A 23,352-nucleotide genomic window follows, 5' to 3' on the forward strand; every position below is an offset into this window, starting at 1 on the left:
TTCCTGAATCCCATAGAGGAGGGCCTCTGAACAGTGAGGGCTACATGGGTTCCAGGTCCCCATGCTGGGATCAGGCACACGAGGCCAGGTCAGGACAGAGCCCACCTGGGAATGGCCATGCCTGCTAACAGAGACACTCCTCTCACTCTGTTCCTGTCCGGCCCGCTGAGGGCACATGCTCACCTCTAATGAGACTGTGATTTTTGCTTGGCTCCTCCACCACCCCCACCAGGAAGGCCCAGGAAGAGATGATTTCAGAACTCAGGCAACAGAAGTTCTACCTGGAGACACAGGCAGGGAAGCTGGAGGCCCAGAACCGAAAGCTGGAGGAGCAGCTGGAGAAAATCAGCCACCAAGACCACAGTGACAAGAATCGGCTGCTGGAGCTGGAGACAAGGTTGAGGGAGGTGAGAGTGAGGGGCCCTCGCCCAGGAGGATTCACTGGGGGTCGGGGGCCCCGAAACCTGCCAGGTGTCAAGCATCCGTCAGCATATACCCAAGAGGCACTGTGCGTGGTGGTGAAGTGTGCAGACCGGGCCACCCTGATCTGGGGGAGGATTCCACTTCTAATTCTTGCGAGCTCCATGACCTTGGGCAGCCTACCATCTCTCCGTGCTTCCGTTGCCTCATTGGTCAAATGGCCAGGATGAGGGAGATCCCTCTGAGGGTCACAGGAGGATTATGTGCATCGGTGCTTTTTTCAAACTGCAGGGGGCAGAGTGATTCCTCCCTCATCCAGATTTAGCGCAGGCCACGTGCCTGAGTCCATGCTCGGGCTTTAGTGCCTGGGATTCCCCATCCGGTGGCCTGCTGACAGTGGCAGCGGTCTCCTAGTGGAAGAGAAGAGACAAATCACAGTTTTAATGGAAGGTGGTTCTCTTCAGAGACTTAAGGAAGCTGGGAAGGGTAGCCAAGTTTTGGGGAGGAAAGTTTTGCACATTTGGTGGCAGACACGTCGAGGGTGATTGAAGCTGTGCCGGAACGTGTACTCACTGAGTATTCATTAAATGCCTGCGGTGTGCCGGGCAGTAGCTTGTCTCCGTGGTGGCGATGACAGACCCCATCCTTGATGCTGGGGGCTGTCGCCTAGCGCACAGGGTTAGCTGGCTGGACAGAGGAGATTGGGAGAGCGGTTGCCGGAAGCGTGACATCCCAGCTAGGTGGGAAGACAGCGCCTGCAGCCTAGTGGGAACTCGTCCGGGATTTGTGACGGAATTCTTCAGAGAGCACATGGTCTCTCGTAAAGGAAAAGACTGAAGCACACAGAGGTCTGAGGGCTAAACCAAGTTTAGCCCGTGGTTCTTGTGCTGGAGTGTGAAAATGAGGCCAGTCCTCCAAAGGACAGGAAAAAACCCAAATAGATGCATTGTCTTGTGTGTTTCAGGGTCGGTCCAGGTATAGACTCCTCTGTTAGGATCATCTGGTGTGTCTGTTGAAAGGCGGATTCCTGGGCCTCTTCCTCTCTCAGCGTTTTTGAATGAACTAGGATGTGGGGGGATGAGGGGCGCAGGGATCTGCCTTTTGAAAAATCTCCAGGTGGTTCTCATACTCCCACAACACTGGTTCTGTTCTGGGTTGTCCAAAAGCCCTAGGTGGTGGTTTCAGTTTTATTATCCAGGCTATACTTTTACTGTTCAGTAAGTTTAACAACATTTCCCGTAGTGTCAGCCTTAAGAGTGTGAGTGTAAATAACTGATTTCTTTGAGCGTGGGAACACCAACTAGCTGTTTTGCCTTCCCTTCCCACAAATGTCTCTCTTAGCTCGGCACCTGCCCTGCATCTGTCGCTCATCTGGGCAATGAAAATGCCCCTGGGGGAGCAAGTTGTTTTTTTTCCCCTTGAATCTATACAGCTTGCCCCCCCACGGCCGAGAAAGGTGGCAGAAGTTAGAATGCTGGTAAGAAGCTCAGGATCGTCATACTCCCGGGAGTTCTGGAGCTTAACTTTAAATATAACAAGGCAGGTCCACCTTCTCTTTGCTGCCTGCTGCTCCCCGAGACTGGGGACAGAGGATCAAGCCTCCGGTTTGATTCCCCTTTGAGGCTTTCCGTACCCTGTGCGTGCAGCGTGAGCTCTTCCTTAACCGGGGGTGTGGAGTTGCGCAGGTGCAGGGCTCTGGGGCCCTCCTGTCATTGCACAACCTCATGCTCGCCCACCCCTGCACGACTCACCATTCCCTGCCACCCCTGGTTCTGCCAAGTGGCCTCAGGGGAGCTTTTTGGCTCACTGACAGAGTCGCAGCCTGCTCTGACTGCTGGCATTTTAATAAGACAAACAGCAAGCTGTGGACTCTCAAGCCGGATTTCCTGGGTTCGAAGCCAGCCCTGCCACCGTGGAGCTGTGTGACATTTGCTCAGTCATGTACCCTGTTGGTGCCACAGCGTGCCGCTGTGTAGGGTGGCAGTGACAGTGGCGCCTCCCTCTCTGGCTTGTTATGAAGGTGGAATGAGCTGAAAGAGTGCCTGGCGCCTTGGGAGCGAGGACTGCCTTGGCAGCTGTCGTGTCGCCGCCATTGTCGCTAGTGGGAGAGCTCAGTCTTGGCTTCAGCTGCCACTGATTGGCCAAGGGCTCCCAGAGATTGCCAGCCCAGACCTTTCTCGTGGGTCCTGACCCATTGTCCCAGTAGACATTAGATACCTCCACCTGGATGTCTCCCTTGCTGCTCAAGTTCAGTACGTCAGCAGGAATTTCCTACCTTTCTTCTTACACTGGCTCTTCCTCTCGTGTTCCCTGGCGTGGCAGAGGTCTCCCTGCGCAGTTCGCCCGGCCAGAAGCTCAGGTGTCACCTTCTGTCCTTTGTCTCTTGCCCCACCTCAAATTAATCCCAAATCCTGTTGGTTCTCTAGGCTTAATCTTTTGTCTTTTATAAGTCCTTGTTCTCTTCACCCTTATAGCTTTTGGGACTTGGGTGTCACCTTTTCCAGGGACCCTTCTCTGACCCTCCAAAATGGGATGGAACATCTCATTTGTGTCCCCAGGGCCTTGTGTATTTAGGTCATCACGTTGTGTACCTGTCGGCAGCCCCTGTTCGACATTGAGCTTCCTGAGGGCAGCAGGTACTTCTTATTTGCTTGACATCCCCAATGACTGGCACAGAGTCCAGTGGCCAGAACAGCCTTGTCAGTGTTGGTTACGTCAACAGGGTCTCCCTCATCTCCATGCCTTTGGATGTCTTAGTCCCTCTGCTTGGAATTTTCTTTCCTATTTGCTGGTTTGGCTCCTAGAAATTCTTCAGTAAACACATGCAGTGTTGTTCCTCCTTTACCCTCCACCGTCTTCCCTCTACCTCCCCACATTTCCTGACTCTTACACTTGACCACGTATACGGTAATGGTTGGTTTTCACTTTTCCTCCAGCTCAAGGGCAGAAACTTTCATCTTCAAATTCCTTTTTATATGGAAGTTGCTGAGTACATTTTTCTTGAATGGATGAAACATTGAGTAGATAGAAGGACAGATGGGCAGACGGAGGGAAGAATGATTCCTTCATAATGTGACATTAATGTGGGCTACCTAATTAGAACAAATCAGAGCAGGAGTATATATGTACGTATGTATTTAAAGATTTATTTGACACAGAGAGAGAGAGAGAAAGAGAGGAGTGCATGCTCAAGGAGAGGGGCAAAAGAAGAGAATCTTCAGTGAGATTCCCCATTGAGCACAGGGCCTGACCCAGGGTTAGATCCTATGACCCATGAGATCATATGATCCAAGAGTCAGATGCTTAACCAACGGAGCCACCCGGGCACTCCAGAGCAGGAACATTTAAAATAAATTAGAATTCTCATCCCAATCGTAAAGAGGTCCCTGTTACCAATATGATGTCATTTATAGCCATTTACTTTTAAATGCTTTTCTAATAAGAATAATTGGCACAATTTTCACTCGGGAATCTTGGGTGGTTTTTCCTTTGAAGCCTCCCCAGACCTTTGAAAGTTTGGTTTGTACAGCCATTCTCTTACACGTTCTTGCTCCCGGTCATTTCTGAGACTCCCAAAGTCAGATCAGTTTTACAGCAGATCCGCTTTTCTCCGTCGCAGCCGGGCGGTGGGAGTTTGAATCCATGATCACACTGAAGATGTGAGTTGAACAGCCTGTTGTGTCTCTGCTAGCCAGGGTTAGCTCATCCGACTAGTGAGCTGCATTGTCTCCAGCTGGGGTCCACTGAGCATTTGTGTGTGTCTCTTCCTGCCCCTCTCAGGTCAGTCTAGAGCACGAGGAGCAGAAGCTGGAGCTAAAGCGCCAGCTCACAGAGCTGCAGCTCTCGCTGCAGGAGCGCGAGTCCCAGCTGACGGCCCTGCAGGCGGCCCGGGCAGCCCTGGAGAGCCAGCTGCGTCAGGCCAAGACGGAACTGGAAGAGACAACGGCGGAAGCGGAAGAGGAGATCCAGGCACTCACGGTAGGTCGCGGACAGGTCCCTCCAGGCTCCTCCAGACCTCAGTTGGGACGAGTGTGGCACTGAGGAGATGTGCTCACTCAGAGAAATCCCAAGACAAAAAATATCCCCAGAGATGATTATGGGCCAGAAAACTGGCTTCCCTGAGAATTCTCCTTTGTGAGAATTAGTGTTAACATCTGACCTTTCCTTAGCATGTTGGAAAAGTCCCTCCTTTCTTTAGGTATCTTCCCTCTTTGAAAAATAATTGTCATTAAGTTTAAAATTTTAGTTTGAACCAGAGGTCATTTACCTGAATCTTCTGCTTAGTTTTCAGTGATCATTAAAAAAATAATAGTCTTATATCTTTGAGTCTTCTTCCTACCACATTTCTATTTTTGTACTGGTTAACCTCGTTTGCATTACATTTTTTTTTTTTTTTTTAGCTGTAAATTTTCCTTCAAGTCTTATGTATGCATCTAGTATGTTCTGGATGGAAAAGATTGTTCTGAATGAGAGATTCTTTTCTCTAAGAAGGACCTGGCTTCTTTGCTCTTTCTGAAACCATAGTTTAAAGAAGTAGAACTTGGTGGGTATGTGAGGGTGTCCCTGGATTTAGACCTTGGTTCTTTCTGGAAGTCTAAAAATATGACTTTGTCAGTTTCCCATGGTTGATCCCTCTCATGGGGACCGACCCAGGCTAACAAAACTGACAGTCTTACATATAAAATGACAACTTAACAACTCACAGTGGAAAATACAACCACCAAGTTGACTGGGATGCTATGGCTGGCTCATCTTCCCATTTTTTTTGTCCTTCAGAGAAGTCTCCTTAAAAACCTCATTTCTCTTGGAAGGCTGCGTGGTGGACCTGGACTTGGCACAGAAACCGAATGAGTTTAATGGCTAGTAGCAGCCAAGCAGATCCATTGCTAATAGTAACACAGTGTACTTGCCAAGTGGATAGGCACAGTCATGCCTGCTGGTCAGGGTACCCTCTTCTGTGGGCAGGGCACAATGCAGCTGATTGGGTTTTGTGTTTTCTAAAATCAGGTACCTAGGTGGGGACCTTACTCACTCTGATTCATCTTGGATACGGTCCTCATTTCCATCAGTGAACATCTCTAAGCATGTAGAGTGGGGTTACTTCTACAGATGGCCATGAACAGTCGTTGCTTATGATTTATCCTGTTCAAAAGTAATGCATATGTATGTATGTTTTAAAAACGGTCTTATTCTTAGAAGTTACCTCCCAGTCTTGGTTTCGGGAAGCGCATTATCTGAACCGACTGGGAGCATGATCTCAGGGGTCTTTATGGACTAGTCTAGAACATGGAGGCTTCCAGGATTCTGGGAAACAGGGTAATTCCGAAGGCGTAAGTGCATCTCTGATTTTCCAGGACTTATGCCAAGGTCTGTTATTGATCGCAACCTTAATTCCTCAGTGAGAACACTCACTGTGTGCTATGCCATGAGCCCCCAATACATGGTTTGGAAAAGAATCAGTCACGATATCTCTTTATTTATCCTCTGCCTTGTATCTTTCCAAACTGTTCTGAATCCATTTCGAAACAAAACAGTATAACAAGATAAAATAAGAAGGAAAAGGCCAAGAGAAAATAAGTCTAGAGAAGAAAAATATGGAGGTAGGAATGAAATGAATATAAAAGAATGCATGCCAAGAAGGCGTATGTGCTTTCTGGAATTGGGTGGATGGGGAGAGGGACAGCCAGATAGCATTTCTTAGCTGCTTAAGGAGGCATCTAAAATCCAGCTACTATTAAACTGAATGCACTGTATATTAATATCTTCTCCCCCTGTTCAAACCAGCCACGCTCTGAAAGAAGAAGGAGACATCACTAATCTTATCCATACTTATGAGTCCTTGCCGTGTGCCTAGTGCTGTGTCTTTAGCCTTTTTTCCCCTGGGGGTTGGCCTGTAATCCCTCAAATCCTTTTACTTCCGAGCAGAAGAGAAGGACACATTTATCTCACTGCTCTGTTGGAGTTGGGAGGGAGGGCGGTCGGCATGCATCTTATCCTGCCCATTCAGAAGGAGGAGGATATAAAATAGAGTATGTGTCACTGCTGTTTATCTGTGGGAAAATTAGTCTTTAAATCCTGTCTTGCTTCTGGTTGGAATGTGCTGTGTCTAATGGCTGCTGGAAGCCTTCACAGCAGCAAGTCACGACTTAATTTAGTCCGATGAGATCACTGCCTCAGAGCATCTTCTTATGAAAAAAATAAAGAAACAAACCTCCCTGAGTCTAGAAACTAGAGCCCTACCACTCTTGCAGATGAAGATGCCTGGGAAAATAGGGCTTTTTCAAGGGAGGGCAGGAAAAAAAAGTCTCACTGTAGTTTTGTAACTTGTCATGCAAGAATCCAAATCCCATATCAACTTGCCTCAGTCCAGTTTTGAGGCTGTGTGTTTTCCTCTCCCCTCCCTTTGATTCTGTTTTATAAACCTGGTTATGGACTGCATGCAGCTGGATGGCTTTGTTGAATTTGTGCTGGAGACTTTATTTTGCCGAGAGGAAGAGGACATGGCCACAGGTGCGGTACCCTGACTCTGTCTCATTGTTCAGGCCCCACAGAAACATCCGCCATATTAAATCAGGTGGATCTAAAATGATCAGGGAGGTTTGTGAACTTCTTAACAGGCTGATTTATCATTTAAAAGGAATGAATAATCAAATGGGCTATTACTGCTGAATTTTAAAAGGCTGCCATCTCCTAGCCAGGGGAGGGAGCACTTACCCTGGCCTCTGCCCCTGGAGCAATTAGATGAAGCACAGTTCAGTCAATGGTCTCCATTGAAGAAGGGTGCCCGGGCCCGCTGGGAAGCCGCTTGTGATCTCCTTGATGTTTTCTTGCTACCCACTCCTGTCCGTTGTATTTGCCTAGAGAGTCACTGGCCATCAAAAGCTGAGAATGCATCAAGGTGGAGGCCAACAGGAGAGTCGTATTGAAACAAAACGCCAGGCCTTTACAGTGCTTCATTGCCTCTTGGTGGAAGAAAGGATTTTAAGACTCCATCCCTTTATCTAAGGAAGAGAATCGATTCTGCACACTGTAAAGCAGACAGATGTGTGATATGATACACCACTCTGGATTGGGGTCATAGGGTAGAGGCCCTGGGCGTAGTAGGCTGTGTATACCAGCATGGCCCCAGGATACTCTCTTCATGTCTGGGTCCCTGCCGTCATGTTCTTTTACTGATTTGGTTAAATGATTAATGCTGAGTAACCAAGAGTCTAAAGCTAGAGACACCAATGAAAGGAACCCTCCCAGCATGGTATGGCCATGGGTTCACAATGTTGTCCTCTGATTTGTTAAAATCATGAGTCATGCATACTCTGATTTGTTTTACATAACTATCAATGTCTGTATTTAATTAAGCAAGCCATTGGCACGATGAGCAAGATCTAAAATTAAGGCATAGGAGGTGACAGTCTTGCTTGGTACCCGTATTCACAGGGAAAGGGGTGGATGTGTGGAAGCCCGAGTGTCCTAGAACCCTGATCATGAATCCCAGAATATGGTCAGATGTCTAAACATTAGTTTCCTTTCTCTGGTTCTGCAGATACTTCTCTCTCATCAAGACTGCATTATAATCCTCCTTTCTTTCTTCCTCTTGTAACTCTCTTTAACATTAATGAAGACATAAGTACTCCTCAAAAAACAGTGCCTTTCCAGTGTTCAGGATGCAGCTTGTGCATTCTCCCTGACTGCCTCCCAACCCTAAGGTCAGCGGTTCTCAAATTGAGATTGGTGGCTCCCTGGAGGGTTCCCCAAATTCAGATTATTTTCATAATAATACTAATATGTCATTTGGCATTTTTCATTGTGTTAGCCTTTGCACTGATGGTGCAAAGCAGTGTTGTTTTAAAAGAAATAAAGAGTAAATATTTGGGAAAAAAGTCTCCATTTTAATTTCTAAAGTGGTAAATATAGATAAATGTAACGCACGTAAACAAAAGCTCTTCAGGGTCCTTTGAAGAGTGTAAATATTTATTCTCTGTAGCACCTGATACCTAGTGAACACTCAGATATTTCATTGAGAGTATCTAAAGACTATCTTACGCATTTTACTATCTTTATACACACTATTGTGTAAACTTTAGCTTTTTTGTGCCCTTGTTTCACAACGTATTTCAAAGAAACATAAAACATGTTTCTTGACATTTTCTTGCTCAGATCAGTTCAGTAATTGTTAAATGCTTATAGAATTTCCAGCAGTCATATCAGGATCCGTTCTACATTTTGTCTACATTTTGACAAAATGTAGTCAGTAATAAATCAAAAGCCAAAATGATGGTACTCCATTACATTTTACCTTCAAAGAGGATTGCCATTTGATTTCAGTAGTAGTGCGATGTTCCTACTTTGGATAAATGGTATTCATGCCCCATTAAATCAATAAATCTCTCATATTATTCTTGAGCATAAAGCAGATTGATTTGGGGGAGGGAATAAGAGTCTGATAAGTTATCCATAAAAATACAGACTGATGATGTGGGGAGTTGATTCTTGATGATAACTTTTTATTTATGAGTCTGTGAGTCTGTTTTTGTAATTTTTTTTTTTTAAACCATTTTCCCAGTGCTCTTCATTCTTTTGTGTGGATTTATATTTCTGGTTGTCACTTTCCTTCTGCCTGAAGGACTTTCTTTACCATTTCTTACAGTGTGGGTGACAAATGCCTTCTGCTTTTGTATATCTGAAAATGTCTTTTACTTCACCTTCATTTTTGAAGGATATTTTTGCTGGGTATAGAATTTAGGTTGACAGGTTTTGGGGTTTTGTTATTGTTTTTTTTTTTTAAAAAGATTTTATTTATTTATTTGACAGACAGAGATCACAGGTAGGCAGAGAGGCAGGCAGAGAGAGAGGAGGAAGCAGGCTCCCTGCTGAGCAGAGAGCCCAACATGGGGCTCGATCCCAGGACCCTGGGATCACAACCCGAGCCGAAGGCAGAGGCTTTAACCCACTGAGCCACCCAGGCACCCAATTGTTTTTTTCCATTCAGCACTTTAAAGATGTTATTCTACTGTCTTCTAACTTGCTTTGCCCCCTCCCCTCCCCCTTCCCCCACTCATTCCCTGGTGAGGAATCTGTCTTCTCTTTGTTTCTCTATATATAACTTGTTTTTTTTCTCTGACGGGCTTTAAGCTTTTGCTCTTATTACTGGTTTTAAGCAGTTTGATAATATGGTTTAGCTTAATTTTGTGTTTCTTGTGCCTGGGGTTCCTTGAGCTTTTTGCATTGGTGGGTTTATGGTGGCCATTATTTCTTCAAATGTCTTTTCTGTCTGACCCCTATTCTCCTCCAGGGACTCCAGTTACATGCATATTAGGCAGTTCAAAGTTGTCTCACAGCACATCGATACACTGTTCATTTTTTTAAGTCTTTCTTTCTGTGTTTCATTTTGGGTAGTTTCTGTTGCTGTGTCTTCAAGCTCAGTAGTCTTTTTTTTTCTGCAGTGTCTATCTGCTGTTACAAATTTATAATATTTATGGCAAAATAGATATATTAGAGGATACATCACTGCTCTAACATTTTTGACTTTAGTTGTCTTATAGACCCAACAGAGACTAGTTTTTTTGTTTGTTTGTTTGTTTGTTTTTTTTAAAGAGAAGAATCACTTTTTCCCATGCCTTAAATTAAATTCTTCTTTGGACTTTCATAGCTAAGCTGTGGTGCCACAACCCACCCTGTCTCTCAAGTCACAAATGTTTTTGAGGGCATCATTTTCCCTTCATTTTCCATTATCTGTAGCAAGTCTTATTACCTGTGTTTCCATCCACTTCTCTCCATCTTTTGCCACCATCCTACTCCAAGCCACCATCATCTCCTCCTTGAATGACAGCAACAACCTCCTCAGTAGTTTCCCTACTCCTTTATACCTTCAGTCCTGTTTTGATCAGTTCTTACAGCATTCAAAAAATGACAATCAGATCATTTCACTCTACTGAGAATCTCCTTTGGCTTCCAATTAATGGTATTTTGCTTGAAATCCAAACTCCATTCTGGGCATTTAAGATTCTTGGTCCCTGCCTGCCTCTCTACCATCATCTTGGGCGACTTTTCCCTTCTTTTGCTGTGCTTTAGCCGAAAATTGTTTGACCGCTACCCACCAAAAATACGTTTACCTTACAATCTAATACAGGGGAGCATCTATATATTCTAGTTCGTTGATTCTAAGGTATTTAAAATCAGGATGCATCTTACAGTCATATCTGGTATATGACTCTTTAGTCATGTGGACATAAAGACATGTGGACATGTCATAGTTTGGTCAACAGCACCTTGTTTTACTTAATGTCACAGTTTAGTCAACAGCACCTTTTACTTAATGTCACATAAAATTGCCATGGCTTATAGTTGACAGCATCCTAAATCTGATGAATTATGGTATTTGAAATAAAAGTTTCCTATAACAATACTTCACTATCCAGGGCACATCTGCATCCCACTGTTTTCTGTTCTATTGTGTTTATTCCATTTCATTGACTAAACCAAAACAAAACAAAAAAGAAAAAAAAAACCCATTTGTCATGTTTGCCCTTGGGTCATAGCTTGAAGTTTGAAAGCTCTGCTGTAGCCATTCAGACCTTTCTTTTTTTTTTTTTTAATCGAATTACGAAACCCTTTCTTGCTTTAAGATATTTGCCCTCTGCCTTTTCCTGTTCTTTGTATGGCTGGCTCCTCATCATATTATGGGTATCAGTATGTCACCTCTTCAGAGAAGCCCTCCTTGATTACCCTTAAGGTCCTTTCCATCCCTCTTTTCCTTTTCTCTTGTACCTTGTTTGTTTCTTTCATAGCATTTGTCACTGTTTGTAATCATGTGCTTGTTAACTTTCTCTCATTCCCCAGTGAATGATGGTAATTCCACCTATGCTGTATGGCACCACAGGGTCTGGCCTATCAGGTGCACTCAGAAAGTCCTTGAATGTCAGCTGAACATTCTGAAATGCTGCTGTTTCAGAGCAGCTTTGCTTTGGAGAAGGCCTTCTTCTTACTTGAAGGTCAATGTCAGATTTCTGAATCTCAGCAGCTTTTGATTAACAACAAAAAAGTCCCTGTTTGTCTTGGCTCTTGTCCTGTGTGTGTGTGTGTGTGTGTGTGTGTGTTTGTCTGCATGCATGTGTGTGTCTCTCAAGGAGTAGGCTAGGGAGGGGCCAACTGGAAGGAAGAGGGAAAGGTTAAGAATGGGGAATAAACAAAGAAACAAGAGTAAAAACTAACTCCTTGAATTTCTTTTTTTTACAAAGCCCCTGGGCATTAATATGAATGTTAAGATATTTGTACAGGGTATGCATATGTGCTCTAAGTAGTCAAGTGTTATCAACACAACATCATATATTCCTGTAACTTTAATTTCTGATGTTGGACATGACTTAATTAATTAGTTCTTTGAAAACCAGATGTTTGGGCAGCTGCAACAACCTTCTTGTCTTTCTAGGTAAATTGCTTTTTTCTTTATAAAACCCAAGCATGTAGAATTGTATCCTACACTATGAAAAATTTCTAATCGACTCCTTACCTTTTAGGCACATAGAGATGAAATCCAACGCAAATTTGATGCCCTTCGTAACAGCTGTACTGTAAGTATTAAATCTAAAGGTGATTAAAATAACACGAGACTAAAAACCAAGAGGGAAGAGCGAGCATTTCTTATAACATCAGTTGACTCTTACAGACTCTCAGCCTGAAGCACGTAATGGGGTCAAACTGATTTGGAGTTCCTGAGCCCCAGCTAATGCCAGTTTCTTGGGTTCCTGCCAGTTTAAAAAATTCTAAACCATTCTTTATGTTTGGGGAAGGATGGTTGAAAAGGTGGAAATGGTTCTCATTGCATAGGCTTCAGTAGCTGCAACAAAAGTCCCAAGGCAGCTCCCTCCCCCGCCCCAGTGTAGAAGGTTCCACGGCTGGTCCCAGACACTGTGCAGACGCTGGGAGTGGTTGCCTCGCAAGGCTTCTCCAGCCTGCTGCTGGAGAAGTTCTGTGGACCTAGAAATTTTAACTTCCTACTGGGCAAAATGAAACTCTGTGGCTCTTTGGGAGATGTCATTTACATGGAGAGAATTAAATTCTGTGAACGGAGAAGCATCATACACAGGTTATATGATGGAGTAGGGTCAGCAGAAGCTCACTCTGTTTCCCATTAGAACAAAGGACTGAAATAGGCCCCCTTTCAGAAGACAGGTTGCTATCCTATTCATGGTTCCACCACCTCCTTTCTTTGGTACTTTCATGGCTTTATTACCTCCTTAGTCCTCAGTGAACTTGTCTCCATTTGTGTTATTTGTGTCTGTGAATTTCCAGAAACAACCCCACCATACTCCCCACATAAATCTTTTATTGTCTTGTAATGAACTCTTTCTTTCCTCTTCACCTCTTATAAATGGGACATTAAGTCTTTTTTTTTTTTTAAAGATTTTATTTATCAGAGAGAGAGATGGGGAGAGAGCAAGCACAGGCAGACAGAATGGCAGGCAGAGGCAGAGGGAGAAGCAGGCTCCCTGCCGAGCAAGGAGCCCGATGTGGGACTCGATCCCGGGACGCTGGGATCATGACCTGAGCCGAAGGCAGCTGCTTAACCAACTGAGCCACCCAGGCGTCCCGGGACATTAAGTCTTAAGAGTGTATGATTTCCCCCCTTAGTTTAGTTACAAAATCCACACTGTAAAATGCATAAAGTACACTAATCTTATGGGTACAGTTCAATGAAGTTCTTACACCATATAGACAACTGCGTAGCCACCACATAGATCAAGATCCAGAACATTTTCATGTCCCCCTCTTATCAGCATCCTTTGCCCAAAGGTGACCACAGTTCTGACCTCTGATACTAGAGATCAGTTTGGCCTGTTCTTGAACTTCAGACAAATGGCGTCATGGAGGGTATGCTTTCTTGTACTTAGCTTTTTTTGACTTGAGTTATCTGTGGCGTTTGTCCATGTGGTGGAGTCTGTCAAGAATCTGTTTCTTTTCATTAATTATGATGTAGTGTTGCCCCAGACACATAGAACTGGAGTTTATTTATCAGTTCTACTGCTGGTGGGATTCAAATTGCTGCCGTAAGGAACACAGCTGTCAGGAAGCATCATTGCATGAGTCCTTTGGTGGCCATAAGCACCTGTTTCTGATGAGGATATACCCAAGAGTGGGGCAGCTAGTAGGTCACGAGATATGCTCTGTTTGACTCTAGCAGGTACCCGGCAGATGGATTTTTGGTCAGTATTTCCCGGTGCCAATGGCTGCCTCAATGGTAGGCCCGCCTTACAAGTGTCTCCCAGTTTCCTCCATTCTGCCTCTCTTCCTTGAGAAGCTGATGTGTTCTGTTTCTATACTCTTGGGCCCCCACTTTTTCAGTATCTTACTGTCTCCATTTCTTTTTTTTTTTTCAATGCACAAGTTATTTGCTTATATTACTTACATGCTCATAAATGATCACTGAATAAAACATAGTTCATTTTATGACCGTGATTTTTTTTATATTACTATTTTTTCCTAATATAAACTTGGATACGTTTTAAATGTGTACATCGTTAATCCTTCATCTGGAGTTTTCTCTTTTTTTAGTCTTTTGGCATAACAGTTTTTTTTTTAATTGAAGTATAGTTGATACACAATATTACATTAGTTTTTGGTGTATAACATAGTGATTCAACAACTATGTATTATGCTAGGCTCACCACAAGTATAGTTACCATCTGTCACCGTACGATGCTGTGATAATCCCATTGACTATATTCCCTATGCTGTACTTCTCATCCCTGCGACTTAATCATCCCAGAACTGGAAGTCTGTATCTTCCATTCCCTTTTGCCTATTTTACCCATCCCTCCACCCCCCTCCCCTTTCTGGCAACCATCAGTTTTCTGTATTTGTGGGTCTGCTTCTGCTATTGGTTTGTTCGTTTGTTCATTTGTTTTGTTTTTTAGATTCCACATGTAAGTGAAATCATGTGGTACTTGTCTATCTCTGTCTGACTTACTTCGCTTAGCATAGTACCCTCGAGGTCAATCCATGTTGTCACAAATGGCACAATCTCATCCTTTCTACATGGCTGAGTAATATTCCGAGTGTGTGTGTGTGTGTGTGTGTGTGTGTGTGTGTGTGAGAGAGAGAGAGAGAGAATGCCTCATTTTCATAAGAGCTTTTTTAAGAAACATTTTTATAGCTTTATTGAGGTTATACTTGAAGTACAGTAACTTCAAGAGTTTTGAAATGTGTACACAGTTGTGAAACCAGTAAGACAATCAAAATAATGAACATATCTGTTACTCTCAAATGTTTCCATCTGCCTCTTGGTAATCCTCCCTCCCCCAGATTTTAAAAATTAGAGGTTTGTTTTTTAATAGAATATGCCAGTATGTAGAACGAATTTAGTTACTTTCTTATGTAACTTTTATATTCTCTTGATCCCTCACATTTGCTTTTTTGAGGGGGGAGCGGTGACCTCTAATCCTTGTTTTACTTACTTCTGGCATTCTGTGGAGAAGACTTGGGACCTCTCCCAGTGGAAGGGAGAACCCAAAACAGTGACCCCCCACCCAATACTTCAGCTAGAGCTGCTGGGTTGCTTGTGGTCCAGCCATGCACTCTGGAGTCAGATTGAGTTCTGATTCGAAATTGGCCTCTTTGTAACCTCTGTAATGTTAAATATCCACGCCTCCATCTGTTCACCTGTAAAATGGCCTGACATTGTATATTCCCCATTCCAATATATCATCAGTTATTAGATGCATAATTCATTTAATAACTACTCTATAGGGGTGTGGTGAGGGCAGAGACACAGCTGCTTTGTTCCAATATATGTTCACATTTCAGAAACAGTAAAACTTAGGAGACACTAATTCACAGAATCAGAAGTTTGGTGCTAATGCCTACATCATGGGCGTCCTGCAAGAATTAGATGAAGCATCCAAGTGATTACACAGGGTCTGGTCCATAGAAAGTGCTAAAAAGTATGGGTTACTATTAATATTTTATTATATTGGGTTTACGACATATTCTTTTGTTTAGGAAATGGTCTGCCCCTTTAAAAAGTTTGAAAACCACTGCTTTAGGACAGCATTTGACAGCAAAAGAGACCCCTGTTACAGTTTTTCAACTTCAAAGGCCCTTAAAGACACTTCTGAGGGCTTGATGGGTGTTTCTTTCTTACTGGCTCAATCTGAGATTGTCTCTGCCCGGAGACGTCATCTTTGTCGCTGGTGGGAACTCCTGTAATAACTCAACGATAGGAGCTCCCAGTTAGCAGCTTTTAAAAAGCTCATGAGCAGTAAGATTTTCCAGCTCAGACCATTTCTATATTTTGACGAGATGTAAAAAAAGGATTTGATCCAATCTGGCACCTAAAACCCTACCTAAGTCTGTTTTGGAGGGGAGTTGGTGGGCAAACATATGACACAGTTTTAATTATGAATAAATCTGTCAGCTATAAGATTAAAAATAAATAATATGCAAATAGCTGCCTTCAAGAAGGAACCAGACATTCCAGTAGGACTTCAGCCCTGTGTCTTTTTAGCCTGATGCTCCACATCTGGCTGGTTTCTTTACCCCCCAGAGTGCTACTGAACATTTACCTGGTAACCTTCTCTCTGCTGATCTTCCCGTCAGGTGTGAGAGGTGAAGAGTTCTTGCTCAGAACTGTCAGGTTTCCTTGAAAAGCAGCATATAGCCCCAAATAGATCTCCCTCTCTCTCTCTCTCTCTTTTTTGGACACTGACAGTAGATCAGTTTTGATATCCTTATTTCCTCTTAGAACTGCATCACCATCTCTTATCTGCAGAAGCAGCATAGAAGAGCGCTCTGTTGGCCCTGCATTAGGAAGCTGTCTCCCTCCTCTTCTCACTGCTAAGATGGAGTCAGCCTTCCAGTTTCTCTTCTTTACTCTGTATCCTTGGGCTTGGAAGGTTAACAAACTCATAATAGAATGAACATATCATTTGCCCTTGAGGTAGTGAGGATACACCCACGGACACATGGGAGACCTAAGAATTCTCCTTGCACATTCCCTGGTTCAGCATCACAGATTGCCTATCATAATACTTAAAAAATGTTTTTTGAATTGTGGAGACCATTAATTTTCTGCCTGTGTCCCAAGTCAGTTCAATATCTGTAAACCCAATAATGTGTGTGTGTGGATGGGTGTGGGGGTGTCTAATGCTAATACTTAATACCCCAACGCCAACACCTCAAAATAGTATCACAAGCTAAGCATATTATGGCTTGGGCAGAAGGAATATATAAGAAGTCTGGATGAGTTAAAATGCTTTAATGAGTGTTTGGGTGCTTCACACAAACACGTAAGCCTCCTCTTGACAAACAGGCAAAATAGAGAGGGTAGAATATAGAACCAACAGCCACAGACTGTAAGTAGAAATCAGAGATGTGAGACCCCTTGAGAACTGGATGACAATAGGGGACTAGAAGGATGCCTCCGACTCCAGTGGGTCCATCGCAGATGAAGTGAGAATCATAATCTTGGCACATCATTGAGCTTTTCAAGCATTTCTTCCTTAGCACATTATAATCTGTTTTGAAGGGAGAAGAGTTAGCAGAAATGGACTAATAATAAATTGCAATTTTTTTCCCCCATAAGTCAGAGAAATGGGAGTGAGAACCCAAAGATGCAGGTATATCTTCGAGTGGAGAGTAAATTGTTTTGGCCACATGTATATTATGTGAGCAGATTTTCTGTAGTCTCTTTGCTCTGCAAGAGGCACCATGATAATTTTTAAAATGAAACATTGTCTTGGTCATTAATTTTTTATCCCTTGTATCCTTGTATTCCACAGTCTACATTAAGGTAGAGCAGTATGAAAGAACATTCAAAACATTAAAAAAAGAAGAAAGAAAGAAAGAAAGAAAGAAACAAACAGAGGAGGTAGTAAATACAGTATTTACCTCCATGCCACAAATGAAGACCCCAGCCCTGCAAAGTTCAGGATTTAGGGCTTCAGACTCCAAGCTCCAAGGCCAGCTTGCCTCTGTTTTTTTTGGTCGGGGACAGGCAGGGACATTAGAAGGAAGCATAATAGTTAAATGGAGGCATTTACAGTCCAGCATGGAAACTATCTTAAGGAATGGCTTTATTACATATAAGATGGAGACCAGTTGAACTATCGGGCATCGTTTATTCCTTGTTTCTGCTTTTAGGAGATTTAACCATGTCACCCAAAGGGTGATCCAAGGATCCCTTTGAGCCATAGCTACCCACTAGGAATGACAAACTTAGAGTTTTTCTCCCCCATTTTCCATGATAAAGAAGGAGTCCTAGCCAAGGACCCAACCAGATAACCTTCATTCCCCATCTTGTAATCAAGGGTGCACCTCAAACCAATACATTAGGAGTTAACAGGGCTTTTAACATTAAAATACAAATTCCTAGACGACTTAACTACATTAAAAGCTTATCAGCTCAGTTAACAAAATGAAAAGCTCTGTTTTCTGAACCACATTGCACAAGTGTCCTTAATTGATGCTCTTTAATTCTATGTGTCTGGGAAGATTTTTTAAAAATTGATAATCAAAGGGGGTTAAAATAGGGAATTAGTCATGGAAAGAGTGGCAACACTTCTTAAACTAAGTCTACTCTAGGTTTGGAAATTGGAAACAATTAATAAAATGTAGGCTTCAAGGCATTTCCTTTTAATTTACTTCTTTTTGTTACATAAAATTTAATTTACTGCCTGTGTGCCTCATTCCAACTATTATTAGAAAATTGCCCTTAAACTTCGAAAGTCTTACATACAATAGCTCTCTGCAAGCCTGATACTGAACCTTGGAAAAGAGAATAGGGAAGCTAAATGCACTGAAATCAAAGTCATTCTGCCATTGAGCAGGGAAATAATTTAGCAAAGCCAGATTAAATCTCTCAATAAAATGACAATTTCATATACATGCCTTCCCATTTTTTGATAGCTAACTGTATAATAAAAACCATTAAAGTGATGCCATGGTACAATGTTTTCAGGATTATTCTGAGCTTCCTTTAAATTTTTCCCTTTTGTTGCATGAAATTAAATTTATTGCCGAGGTATTAAAATAACTCTCAGTGTCCTTCTTAGTCAGTCCTCCTCGATAAGACCTTCATTTTGCTTTCTAAGACTATCTCCGGTTCTAATGTCCTGTGGATGGTGCCGTCTGTTTAATTAGCTGATTGCGATGCTACTCTCTTAGACGCCTGTCCTTGGCTTGCATTTTCCACATTATATTATCGTCCATTAACTTGATCTCATTTCAAGTTGCCACTTCCATATGACAGTCACTTTTGACTGATCTGCTTTTGCCATGTCTTCCAGATGGTTCCTGAGTGAGAAAGAATCAGAGACTTTTCTTTTTCCGCCACAGCATATGTGTGGTAGTGCTAAGTGGGCGGGCATGGGAGCTCGGCTTTGGCAGCCGGGGTTGGCTGAGCAAACGGAAGTGGCACGTGCATTGCTAGTGTCACGTAGGTTCTAAAATCAATGGCTCTAGTAGCAGTTCCCATTTCAAATGGACTTGCTCGATGCAGAACTGGGTTCCTTTCCTCTTTAGGTAATCACAGACCTGGAGGAACAGCTAAACCAGCTCACCGAGGACAATGCTGAACTCAACAACCAAAATTTCTACTTGTCCAAACAACTCGACGAGGCTTCCGGTGCCAACGATGAGATAGCACAGCTCCGTAGCGAAGTGGATCATCTTCGCCGTGAGATCACGGAGAGGGAGATGCAGCTCACCAGCCAGAAGCAAGTAAGGGCAGTAAGCAGTGTCAGGGATCCCTGGCACACTTGGATCCTGTTAGAGCGGGCACCTGGTATACCTCTCCCAAGGGATCCGAGACTGAGCCTTGTCTATTAAATGGGCTCTTTTTCATCACCATGTCTGTTTTGAGGGCTTGGGGGTTTGGAAAAAGTAGCTTTTAGAAGTGTGTTGTCCTCTTCATTTGGATTTTTAAAAAAGTAAAAATAAAATAGAATGTTCTGGGAGGCTAGTGTGAGTCCCTTGATTTTTAAGCATAGTCTCTTCCCCCTTGGCTTGCTTTGGGTTCTTTCTTCAAGATGGTGGCAGAAATGGCCCTTTATCCAATCCTGTCTGGTCCCCTGGGTCTATAGAAACTGTGTTTCAGACTGTAGTTAGAAACTTGTACTTTGCTGACACTGATCCAACAAAAGTAACATCTAGGAAATCCTCATTTGATACAAGGCACAACTCAGTGGTACTGATTTGCAGACGATGGAGGCTCTGAAGACCACTTGCACGATGCTGGAAGAACAGGTCATGGACCTGGAAGCCCTGAACGATGAGCTGCTGGAAAAAGAGCGGCAGTGGGAGGCGTGGAGGAGTGTCCTTGGCGACGAGAAGTCCCAGTTTGAGTGTCGGGTTCGAGAGTTACAGAGGATGCTGGACACCGAAAAGCAAAGCAGGTGGGACTACCTATTTGTAGAAAGCCATTTGTGGGATCACCTGAGCATTAGAAACAGGGTGACCAAGAGTCCCAGCTTGCCCAGGACTGAGAGAAGTTTCTAGCATACAAGACTTTCAGTGCTAAAGCTGGGAGACTCTTGGGCAAACCACGGTGGGTCAGTCATCCTAGTTGGAAATATGGCCAGTGTCCCTTGGATTCTATGTTGAAAGCTGGTGTCCTTTCACCCCATGTGGAGGCCTGGGAGTCAGCAGGGCAAATAGCTCAGTGCTTCCTTAGCAAAAACTCTTACCTTGCGTTTGTTATCATTGTGACCATGTAGCAAGACCATCTCCATTCTAACCCCAGTCCTGTGTAAAGCTAGTCACCTGTCTAGACCAGGGTTTCTCAACCTCGTCACTACTGATGGTTTGGGCTAGATAATCCCTTATTGTGAAGGCCGTCGTGTGCCTCGTAAAAATGTGAGCCTCATCCCTGCTTTTACCCACCAGATACCAGTAACAACCCCTTCCTCACAGTGTGGCACCAAATATGTCTCCAGACATTGTCCGATGTCCCAAGGGTGCAGCATTAACCTTGGTTAAGAACAACTTCTCTACAAGAACAGTTGAGCTTTTTTCTTTCGTGGTAGGAAATAATAAGTTCAAGCAGGATCTTTCCTCTGCTTTCCCATTTTCATTTTGAGTCAGAATGCTCTTCCTACTGGGGCCATGATAGTGCAGGTCACGTACTTCCTACCCCTGGGGGGTGCCTTTCACACTGCAGACATGGCCGACGGGAAGATTGGTTATGACAGCTTTACAGCTGCAAGTGTTTGGTTCTAACAAAATGGGTCTATTATGGCAGTTTACCAGCAGATAGAAATAAATGGTCTTGAAGAATAGGTCTCATTTTCCACTGTGCACGTAGGAGTTAGCTCATGACTTCATGTGTGCACAAATGAATTGTATCCTTCCTTCTTAACCTCACTCATATCACCTTCCTCTGAGACTGACCTTCCTGGGATCCTCTGAACTCCTTAACCGAGATAAACTATGCCTAGAAATGCCTCTCACAAAACATTTAGTTGGATAGCATCAGACTCATTTTGGCATTTCCCACATCGACTTGACCACAGTACGGTAGACTCAGCCAAATGTGTTGGATGTTTAATGTGTGCTAAGTCACTTACGCTAGAAAAGATTGGAGGCAAAAGATGAGACTCCTTCCATTTCGAGAGACACCGGTAGACCTACTCATATTTTGGATATCCTCCCACACGGTATTTGCCCAGGTGACGGGCTGCTGGTTTAAGACCTCCTGTTCCTCTTTCCCCGGAGCCTTCATGGTATATTCCAGTCGCTTTCACGCAGACCCCATCCCTTCTGCCCTCAAGTGCAGCTCCTCTCCGTGCTGTTTCTAGAATCCCTCAGAGACCAATTTGAGGGTCGGAAGCTGACTTCAGCATCAAGAAACACGCAACTCCACATGGAAGGTATAATTATGGGCTGTGCTTAGGAAGACATTTCATGTATACTTTCAGGGACAGTTGTGAAAGATCTTGGCTTTTCTTATCTCCCCCCACCCCCCCGCCCCTCTATTTTGGTGTTACGTGGGATACCGAGATGAGTAAAATATAATTCTTAATTCTTCTGCTCAAGAGGCAAGTCTCATGGAGAAGATGAATTATGCATTCGGGTATTTACCACCTCAAATAGAGAGTGGGGTGTGCCAGGAGAGGAGTACGTTTATGCTTTGGATCTAGAACAAGGAGAGCTTCCTTGCAAGAGGAGAAGTTGAGCAAGGTTTTAGGGAGAATGTGGTCTTTTGAGTTCATCCTTGAAGGCTGAGTAAGATTTGGGTTTGCAGGGGAGGGGAGGTAGGGGAGGTAGGGGAGGAGAGCGCGGGCCAGTACAGGAGACTGTATAAGCCCAGGTATGGAAGGACCAAAACACAACACTTAAATGGGGAATGGCAGCAATTCTTCTAGCTTAGTTCTTGTTTTTTCTCTTTTCTAACCTTATTTATAGATACGTTCATCAGATTCGAGTTTCAGTTTCCTAATGAGCACCCCAAACTTATAACTTATTGCTTAGACTTTAAGGAGAGGAAATGTTTCTTTGATTGAGTTTTCCTGTGGTTCCTCAGAGGACCTCATTCCATTTCTGCTCCCAGGGGAGGTTCTGACAGTCTAGCTACATCCCATTCAGTCCAGTTGTTTTTGGAAAATTGCCTTTTCCCCTTCAGCCTTTCCAAGTGAGTACTCATAGAAACTTTAACTATTAAGAGTATTTTTACCCAAGGTCTAAAGTGGGTCAAATCTTTGCTCTGTAAGCAGTCAGAAAGCAAGACATAATTTGGAACTGAGAATCTGGGTTGGGCCTCTCTCCAGCCGGTAGCCTGTTCGGTTGCTTATCGAGATCAGAGATGGGCTCACTTTCTCCTTCTGGACTGGTGACTGAGGGGCTTCTGAAATGGGCCTGTGCTCTCCTGGCAGGGCGCGGGCCGACCAGCGGATCACCGAGTCCCGCCAGGTGGTGGAGCTGGCGGTGAAGGAGCACAAGGCTGAGATCCTCGCTCTGCAGCAGGCCCTCAAGGAGCAGAAGCTGAAGGCTGAGAGCCTCTCCGACAAGGTCAGCGCCCATCCATTCTGCTTTTAGGAGGACATCTCCGTCTTATATTTATTTATTTTTTATTTTTTAAAGATTTTATTTATTTATTTGACAGACAGAGATCACAAGTAGACAGAGAGACAGGCAGAGAGAGAGGAGGAAGCAGACTCCCGCTGAGCAGGGAGCCCGACATGGGGCTCAATCCCAGGACCCTGGGATCATGACCCGAGCTGAAGGCAGAGGCTTTAACCCACTGAGCCACCCAGTTGCCTCTATCTCCCTCTTTTAGAAGGCATAGTTGACCCATGGACAGGTGCAATCCACGGTCTGCATATTTCACGAATGCACATTTACTCTGTCCTGTCAAATCGCAGGGTCAGGCTCCATATGGGACCTCCTGGGTTGGCGAGAGTGTGGGAGGCGTGGTGGGGACTGGTGTGTCACAGTCTGTTGGTGACTATCCGGGCCCCTGAGGTCTGGATTCTGATCTGGCCACACTGCTTTCTCATTTTCTGGCACCTGATTTGAGATTTAATCTCTGGGTTGGTCGCAGGCCTTAATGTCGAGCATTCTTGGGAAGAGCTCAGCGGCAAGGACTAATGCTCCTTCCGTTGCTGCCACAGTGGGCAGCCTGGCCTCTCTCTGTTCCCAGGCCAGGGTGAGTCCTGATGGCCGTGTGAGTCCTCAGTATTCTACTTTGGAAATAGGCACGTGCCGTGTTCTGGAGGTTTATCTAAGTCTTGAAAGAGATTTCAAATAGATGCGCCAGTGTTCCCGATAACAAGAATGCAGATCAAAGAAATTTCATGTATAGACCCAGGCTCACACACACACATGCTTTTTCACAAACACACGCATAAAATAAAGCAAGAATCTGAATTTCGTATTTTGTGTAACTCTTTGTTATTTCATGATTATAAAAGTAACTATTTGGGGTCATTGTGGCAGATCAGAAAC

At 44.0% G+C, this 23,352-nt stretch overlaps 1 protein-coding gene across 7 annotated transcripts in view; it reads left to right on the forward strand.

The window, feature by feature from the left end:
- Positions 1-23,352, forward strand: part of CIT (citron rho-interacting serine/threonine kinase) — a 165,338-nt gene that overhangs the window by 103,492 nt on the left and 38,494 nt on the right. For 4 of the 7 annotated variants that reach the window (XM_032309531.1, XM_032309537.1, XM_032309534.1 and 1 more), the window contains 6 exons: positions 233-407; positions 4,201-4,398; positions 11,934-11,987; positions 18,934-19,131; positions 19,612-19,805; positions 22,281-22,416. In XM_032309531.1, the coding sequence (XP_032165422.1) occupies positions 233-407; positions 4,201-4,398; positions 11,934-11,987; positions 18,934-19,131; positions 19,612-19,805; positions 22,281-22,416 (955 nt within the window). Of the gene's footprint in view, positions 1-232; positions 408-4,200; positions 4,399-11,933; positions 11,988-18,933; positions 19,132-19,584; positions 19,806-22,280; positions 22,417-23,352 lie in introns of all 7 variants that reach the window. The other 3 variants (XM_032309532.1, XM_032309533.1, XM_032309536.1) reach the window with 1 other exon arrangement.

This window comes from Mustela erminea, chromosome 13, assembly GCF_009829155.1.
Source record: "Mustela erminea isolate mMusErm1 chromosome 13, mMusErm1.Pri, whole genome shotgun sequence".
Classification (NCBI taxonomy): Eukaryota; Metazoa; Chordata; class Mammalia; order Carnivora; family Mustelidae; genus Mustela; species Mustela erminea.